This window comes from Octopus bimaculoides, chromosome 20 (assembly GCF_001194135.2).
Source record: "Octopus bimaculoides isolate UCB-OBI-ISO-001 chromosome 20, ASM119413v2, whole genome shotgun sequence".
NCBI lineage: Eukaryota > Metazoa > Mollusca > Cephalopoda > Octopoda > Octopodidae > Octopus > Octopus bimaculoides.
The window spans coordinates 15,678,925-15,687,510 of NC_069000.1; the positions used below are offsets into that span (position 1 = coordinate 15,678,925).

The following is an 8,586-nucleotide window of genomic DNA, read 5'->3' on the forward strand; positions in this document are numbered from 1 at the left end:
GTGTGTGCGCGTGCATGTGCGTGCATGCACATGTGCGCTATAAACTATTTTGTATGGTTGATAGGAATGTCAGCTTGGGTGCAAGAGTATATATAAAGCAGACACTCAATTCCTGAAATGTGAGCAGTACTTTTAATACCTGACAACGTATTGTTCAAGAATGCTGTATATTCTTCGAAGAATTAAGCTAATCGTCGGAACTCAGTCTTTTCTATTTTAAGTCCCTCTCAAGTAGTACCTTTAGTTAGTTTACGTCAGCAATTAGAGTTACTTTCACAGAAATACATATTAACTAATCACCTATCGTAACTCAGTTTACATCTGTGATGATGATGATCATCATCATCGTTTAACGTCCGCTTTCCATGCTGGCATGGGTTGGGTGGTTTGGCTGAGAACACAGAAAAACCGTTAGATTCACTTCAACATTTAAATTTAATTTGCTAAAATATTTTCGTCGCTTTGCGACCGCGACTTGTTCACTGACAGGTCGCGGTCTCAGAGCGACGAAAATATTTTGGCAAATTGAATTTAAATGTTGAAGTGAATCTAACGGTTTTTGTGTGTTTTAAATGGCTTACAAACCTTCCAAGCTGCAATTGTGTGTGTATATATATATATATTTATATAAAGGCATGAAACTGGGTATCTACACACACACACACACACACACACACACACACAAGTATGTGTATGTCTTTGTGTCTCTTTTTATCCTCTACCACAGCTTGGCAACCAGTGCTGGTGTGTTTGGATTCCCGTGATTTCGCGGTGAAGCGAAAGGAACCGATAAAATAAGTGGCAGGCATAAGACAAATAAGTATTGGGGTCGATTCATTCGACTAAAAAAATTTTCAAGGCGGTTCCCCTCTATTTTAAAACATCAATGAAGAGATATTTTAATGAGGCAATATTTATGCCAAATATGGAATCTTTTTGACAGAATCTTTGATTAACAATTTTGCCTGTCCAATGCACTATCTGTAATACACAGTACATACTTCCCTTCAGTTTATGTATCATGTATGATACACATTCTCAACCCTTTTCAGCCGCCGGAGGCTTGTGAAAGGAATGCTCTATATCAGGGGTTTTCAAACTGTGGTCTGCAAGGACAAGACAGGGGGTCCATGGACAGCAAATACTATTTATGGGCAATTTGATTTTATATGTTTTTTAATCGAAATCTTTTAATTGACAATAAACCTATTTGTTAAATACTGTTAAATAAATAAATAAATGTAAAAATATATGTTATTTTAAGCAAATATTTATGTATAAATTTCATAAGCGTTTATAAGGGGGTCTTTAAGGTAAAGCCTGAAATATAAAGGGGTCCGCAAGTCAAAAAGTTTGAAAACCCCTACTCTATATTGCTTAGAACATAATGAAATGAAAGTAAAACTTTCAAAGCAAGCATGAACGTTTAGGAAAAACTTATAAAAACGTGTAGGCCAGAGAAAAGATTTAAAAATTCGCAATTCAGGGAATTAGTTAAGCTGTTGGCAATCAAGCAAATCGATTGTTAACATTTTGGCAGCTTACCACTACCTGTAACCCAAAACTGCAAAACAGCTTGTCTAAAGCTTTAACGATTCTACCAATCCACTTTGGTTGAATGTCATACGAGATGAGCAGATATGGCAGTTGGCATATGAATGTGATAAGTATTTGAGAAGTTGGTTAGTAGGTTGTTTGGTTGGGAAGCACTGACTGTGAGCGCATGTGCAATGGCGAATGTACTGTTACTAATATTGCGAGCAGTACATTTAATTCAAGATACTTACTGCACCTAGAGGAGAAATATATTCTTGGATTCAAAGAACTAATCTTGTTTTAGTGTAATTGTATTTATATTGTTACTTAACTCTCAAACGGCCGTAAATAAACATACTATAGAATAGAAACAACATATAACGATATGAACTTGGTGACTTCTTACCCTGGATTGTTGGGCTCGGATCTTTTCTGTTTGGCTGCACCTCCGGAATTTTTCAAGTTTAGTGAAAATTTTAAAATTCAGTGTATTGATGTAATTTTCCACGCTGAATCTCAGGAGATAATTTACTTTTCCCAGAATTTTTTTTTTGTGTTAAGTTACACAATCAGAAAACAGGATTTGGAGGCTGTCATTTTGTGCGTGACAGCTCGTGTTGTCAACTGTAAACAAATGAAATATTGGCGGAATTCTACTTTATGCACGCCAATATAACCCCTCGTAACTTTTATATTTTTTGGAATTTCCAAGAGAGAGAGAGAGAGAGAGAGAGAGAATGACAGGAAGAGAGGAACCAAAGTATTTTAGCATTAGGTTGAGTCATATTAATGAACGAATATTTATCTCTGTCCGCTTGATGACAGTTGTTCTATCTCAAATATTTGAACTTATTTCCATGGAGCAATTAGAATTAAATGGCTTACCTTCAGGACATGGAGCGCCTTTGTGTTGAGGTTTCGGACATGCACACTTTCTCACTCGTCTTTCAATAGCAAAAGGTGAAGTACACTCCGCAACTGTGCAACGAATCCATTGTGACCAGTGACACCATTTTCCATCCACTTCGTTTTTTAATACGCGATATTAAAAGGAAAATGTAGAAAGAAAAAAATTAGATATTCAATAATATCAAACATGTCCAAATTAAAATTGTTTCATAAATTATATTTGAAGATCTACGTATACATATTTCGATCTTAATTGATATAGAATGAATTGTGATTATAAATTATGGAAATCAGATTTAAAAAATAGTCGTATTGAAAACTCTTATTGTAAAGGAAAAGAAACTGGACAAAGCACCAAAAGAAGCCACAGAAAAATGCCTGCAGCCGATCTGGCAGGACATAGAATACCTGACCCGAGGGAAATGTTTTGCCACAGTAGTAGTATATTTCAAAAGTGAAGACAAAGCAAAAATACATTCGCTGCAACCTTTGAAAACCACAGACATCGTATTGCTGCCGACCCCAGTGCTGAAGTGGTACTTATTTTATCGACCTCGAAAGGATGAAAGACAATGTCGATCACGGCAAAATTTGCCAACAGCCTATAATTGAAACCAATTTACATACTCAACTCCTGATTGCTTTCGACTTAAACTTAGAATAACAACCACAAGTCTCAATACTTTAGAAGGAAAAAAAAGCTCTCACATCATTAAAAACAGTAAACCTAATAATAAATAATGGACCATTTGCAGATATCTATGTCTGCAAAAATGTAACTATAGCTGGCACAAACTAACAGGATGTTTAAGTAACCTTGGAATTTAGCTATGCATTATGTCTAACAGTTTTTTTTTAAATGTTATTGCACCAAAAAAAAAAAAACGTGATCGCTCCATATTCAAATTGTTCATAACTTTGTCAGTTTAAGATATTTAAGGGGTGGGTAAAATTCTTCCATCATATAGTTTCAAATGATTCTACAACATAACCACGATCTTCCCTCTCCTTCAGATGAAAGCAGATGTTATTAATCTTAGTCTTGCTTCAAGACCAGGAACTGAACATTATCAGTGATAAGGTTACGGCAACACACATGAGTCACACGTTGAAAGATCAAAATCAGTTGTAATTTTATCTCAGCTAAAATCATCATCAGCATCAACAGCAGCATTTAATGTCCACTTTTCCATGATTTCATGGACCAGACAGAATTCGTGGCAGCAGATTTTCTACGGTCAGGTGCCTTTCCTGTTGCCAACCTTCATCTGTTTCCAGATAAAGCAATCTTTCCAAAAGGTCAGACATGTTTTTCATGAAAGACTGGAAGCGAACAACATAACTTGTTTAACGGTGATTTTCGTTTACAACCACCATATGTCGAGACAAGAGAACACACACACACACACATATATATATATGAAATTATTAAATTCATTCCGTTATTAAACACCAACTTAATCATGGAATTAAATGGTTTTGATTTACTGTCAGGTGACGTTTAGCCAACCCTGTATAAACGCCTTGAGAATGCGGAAAAGCTCTGGCTTCATGAGCCTGTAGGGCTCGAAGGAGATTTTTTTAGGAGACAGAACGAAAAGAATGAACAAACAAGAAAGAATGAACAAACAAGAAAGAATGAACAAACAAGAAAGAACGAACGAACGAAAGGAAAAAAGTAGAGAAGAAAATGAAATATTAGTTTCGAATTTTGGCACAAGCCAGCAAGTTCGAGGGAGTGGTCAAGTCGATTACATTGACACCAGTGTTCACCTGGTATTTATTTTATCGACTCCGAAAGGATGAAATGCAAAGTCAATCTCGGCGGTATTTGAACACAGAACGTAAAGACCGACGAAATGCTGCTAATCATTTTGCCCGGCGTGCTAACAATTCTGCCAGCTCGCCGTCCTAAGAAAATGAAATATTGACACAAGGAATAGCAAAAAAGAAATAACCAGAGAAACAATGTGTGATAAAAAAAAAAAAGAAGAAAGAAAGCAAAATCAAAAGGAGAAAGTCCACAGACAGACTGACTTACCTGGACAGTCGATATTGTTATAACATTCACGTTTCTCTATCGATCGACCACGACACTGACGGCCGTAATGACGTGGTTTAGGTTTTGTGCATGTTCGATGGCGAGTTTTAAAGCCGCGGATACCACTGCATCTTCGAGTATTACAACTACCAAACGCACTCCAGTTTGACCAGCTTCCGTGTATGGATACTAAAAAAAAGACAGGTAGAGTGTGAACATAGGCAATTAATCAAAGGTGCTGGGTAATTTCAAAGAAAATTTTAAGTTTTCTGTTGAATAATTTCGTCTATACCAGGGGTTTTCAAACTGTGGTCCGCGGAGCACAGGGGGTCCGCAAGGGGGTTCATGGACAGCAAATACTTTTTATGGGCAATTTGATTTTATATGTTTTTTAATCGAAATCTTTTAATTGACAATAAACCTCTTTGTTAAATAGTGTTAAATAAATAAATGTAAAAATATCTGTTATTTTAAGCAAATATTTATGTATAAATTTCATAAGCGCTTATAAGGGGGTCCCTAAGGTAAAGCCTGAAATATAAAAGGGTCCGCAAGTCAAAAAGTTTGAAAACCCCTGGTCTATTCTATACCTTGCGAATAAGATATCGAATGTGTTGCTGAAAAGAACAGCCAGCAATGTCAATCGGCCCATCTCACGACGTTCTTAGACACGATGCCTTCATCCTAGCTTGAAAGAGTAAAGGCGCGTGGTTTAGTGGATAGGGTATTCAGCTCACGATCGTAAGGTTGTGAGTTCGAAAACCGGCGGCGCGTTGTGCCCTTGAACAAGACACTTCTTTTTTTCACATTGCTCCAGTCCACTCAGCTGGCAAAAATGAGTAGCACCTGTAATTCAAAGAGCCAACCTTGTCACATTCTGTATCACGCTGAATCTCCCTGAGAACTACGTTAAAGGTACGCGTGTTTATGGAGAGCTCAGCCATTTGCATGTTAATTTCACGAGTAGTCTGTTCCGTTGATTGGATCAACTGGAACCCTCATCGTCGTAAGCGAGTGCCAGTGATATAGTTTGAACGAAGAGAGCGGCAGTCTATGCGGTCTGTATTTCTTGATGAGGAAGTTTCTGGTGGTGGTTAATTGGTTTCGGGTTTCAACACCTATGACCTAGCATCTAATCGAAAAACTCATCAGCTGGTTTGCGTACTGTTACAGCAATCTCCTTGTGGATTGATTTATTGCGTGTAGACAGCTCTGAGAACCATAATATTTTAATTTTTACTTCCTTCAATCACCACATTGAAGAGTTTGGTTCAGTTTTGTTGAATAACTAAGTATTCTACAAGACTAGATATGTTACAGACCAGATGTTCCCAAAATGGTAAATTTACTGATTCTGAGTTTATACAATTATAATTATTAAAAATATGAAAGAAGAAATGGCAAATTAATTCCCTTTTCTTTAACACCCTGTATCGTATAATTCTTCAGATGAGTGTTTATCGTTTATAGTTTCAGCTTAGAGCTGCGGCCATGCTGATGCACCGCCGTGAAAAAAATATGGAACGCTTCACGAATTTGCGTGTCATCCTTGCGCAGGGGCCATGCTAATCTTCTCTGTATCGTTCGAATTTTAGAATATGTACCGCCGTAGCTAGTGTGTTTATTTTTTTGTAACCTTTATCTTTTACTTGTTTTGCTCATTCGACCGAGGTCATGCTGGAGCACCGTCTTGAAAAGTATTAGTGAAATAAATCGACCCCAATATTAATTTTAAGTCCGTTATACACACGCACACACACTTCATACTCTCACTGTCACGGTCGACCAAAAACGTAAAGCTAAATTTAAAAACTCTTCTGATATTACCTGGACAAGGTCTTCTCCCTCGACATTCAAGTTTCTCTGTTTTGGGTCCTCTACAGTAGTTACCACCATAGAGTGGTTTCGGACTGTTGCACTCTCTGTTTCTGATACGAAATGCTGTACCACATGTGACTGGACATGGACTCCATGAACTCCAGAGTGACCAGCCTCCATCCTCTGGGGGGGAAAAAAAGAAAAAAGATTATATAAAGCAAAATGTTTTGTTTTCGAGAAGAATGACTTTTAATGAATTTGAATGCTAATAGTATATGTATATAGTAAAAATGAGTTGTGACGTCCCTGGTGCCAAGCTGTATCAGCCTTTGCTTTCTCTTCGATAACATCGGTGGCGTGGAGATGGGAGGCTGGTATATTTGATATATTGTTTGTGTGTGGGGAGGTGCTAGTGTACGTTCGAACGTGTGCAAGATTTTCTATCGTCTTGTTATCGTTTCTTTATAGTTTACTCGTTCTCCTCGCTCCCGTTATTTGCTGAGCCCAGGAAAATGGTCTGAAGAAAAGGACAGTCCCATAGCCTTTCCGTGTAGCGAATTGACTGAAACATTAAAGTGTAGGACACAATATCTTGCGGAATTTGTTCCGGCTCACTGTGCTCTAAGTTCAAATTCCGTTGAGACCAAGTTTTCTTTCATCATTTCGAGGTCGATAAAGTAAACTACCAGTTCAGAGGGGGATTATTTGAGCCTTGAATGAGATACCTTGTGGTAGTTGTTCAAGCTCTTTGTGTTCTGAGCTTTTGGATGGTAGACTAAATTCTTCATGTGTGCCTTTAACGGAGTTCAAGTCCACTCTTCTGCAAGTATTTTGGGTCACATCTTTGGTTTGTGCAGCCGTGAATGTGTGGTAAGAAATTCGCTTCAGAACCACATGGTTCCGGGTTCAGTTGCACTATGTGCTACCTTGGGCAAGTGTCTTGTACTACAGCCTCGGGACGACCAAAGACTTATGAGGGGATTTGGTAGACGGAAACTGAAAGAAGCCCATCGAGTATATATATATCTGTGTGTGTGTCTTTGAGTCTGCGTTTGCCCCCACCACTGCTTGACAACCGGTGTTGGTGTGTTTACGTTCCCGTAACTTAGAGATTCAGCCAATAGACCGATAGAATAAGTAGCTGGCTTTAAAAAAAATAAGTACTGGGGTCGATTCGTTCGACTAAAAATTCTTGAAGTCTAATGACTGAAACAAGTAAAAGATAAAAGATATTCATAAACGCTGTCTTCCCTTCTCTGATTAAGCTACCATAAAGGTCTTTCATACACTAGGAAATTCGAGAAGTTTAAATAAAGTTGAGTGTAAACTAACATACATAATGATGTAAGCTGAAGATAAAATTTTATCTCTTGAAGTAATAACTTATTGAGACAAAAGTCACATTAATGAATATTCTTTCGAAGGGTTGTAAGGGAGAGAACTCCAAATTTTAAATTTACTAAAGCTAAATAGAGATATGCAGTAGGAATCGAGATTGGTCATAACTTCTCTGCATACTCTCATCTAATTTTTAGTCAGTTTAAATTTCATAGTTTTCCATCGTGTCCTTTTCAAAAAGGTAATAATTTCAATAGATTAAAAATTATTTTAGGTTTAGGGCGTTATATCTCCTTCATTCTGAAGATATAACTGGAAAATTTATCAAATATGTAAAATGATAGTTCATTACTACTGTTTTCCCTCACCCTACCCCCCTCTCTCTCTCTCTCTTCTTTTAATTAGGAAAATCTCAATAGCTTACGTTGACATTTGATCTTGACACATTTTTTGACTTGATAATTGGATCCTCCACAGGGTCTACCTCTGTACTTAGGTTCTGGATTATCGCACTTCCGAACCCTTTTCATACTACCTGCTCCACAGCTTGCACTACACGTCGACCATGGGGTCCAGTTACTCCACCTTCCATTAACTGAAATATGACAAGAAGAAAATATAAAACACAAACAAAATACAAAAGGATTAAAAAGATGCCATTAGTATCATTTTCTTCTCATCACTACAATTACTGAATTTTATCCTTAAGTCAGATATATGATGAAAAGCAATCCAGAAAGAAGCAGCCTGATTTTGTTGTTTATTTGTTTTCATACATACAGTAACCTGGTCTCTATTATTGAATATGTTGTTCCTTTTTAAGATGGTGGCGTGCAATTCAGAGAAATGTGGCTACTATTTGTGACCGAGATCCCTTTCTACACACACACACACATATATATGAATGAAATATAGACAGCGATCAATAACTGCATACATTATTA

At 37.2% G+C, this 8,586-nt stretch overlaps 1 protein-coding gene and 1 non-coding gene across 2 annotated transcripts in view; both read right to left on the reverse strand.

Moving 5' to 3' along the window:
• The window catches only part of LOC106875657 (thrombospondin-1), a 13,778-nt gene extending 5,522 nt beyond the window's left edge, over positions 1–8,256 (reverse strand). Inside the window, exons 1-4 of the mRNA XM_014923896.2 lie at positions 8,067–8,256; positions 6,314–6,487; positions 4,487–4,675; positions 2,422–2,559 (exon numbers count right to left, since the gene is read on the reverse strand). Coding sequence (XP_014779382.2) covers positions 2,422–2,559; positions 4,487–4,675; positions 6,314–6,487; positions 8,067–8,172 — 607 coding nt within the window. The 5' untranslated portion in view covers positions 8,173–8,256. The remainder of the gene's footprint in view (positions 1–2,421; positions 2,560–4,486; positions 4,676–6,313; positions 6,488–8,066) is intronic.
• On the reverse strand, positions 5,999–6,102 carry LOC128250379 (U6 spliceosomal RNA). The gene has a single exon (XR_008266408.1). It is a non-coding gene; the product is annotated as a U6 spliceosomal RNA (small nuclear RNA).
• Positions 8,257–8,586: the final 330 nt, after the last annotated feature.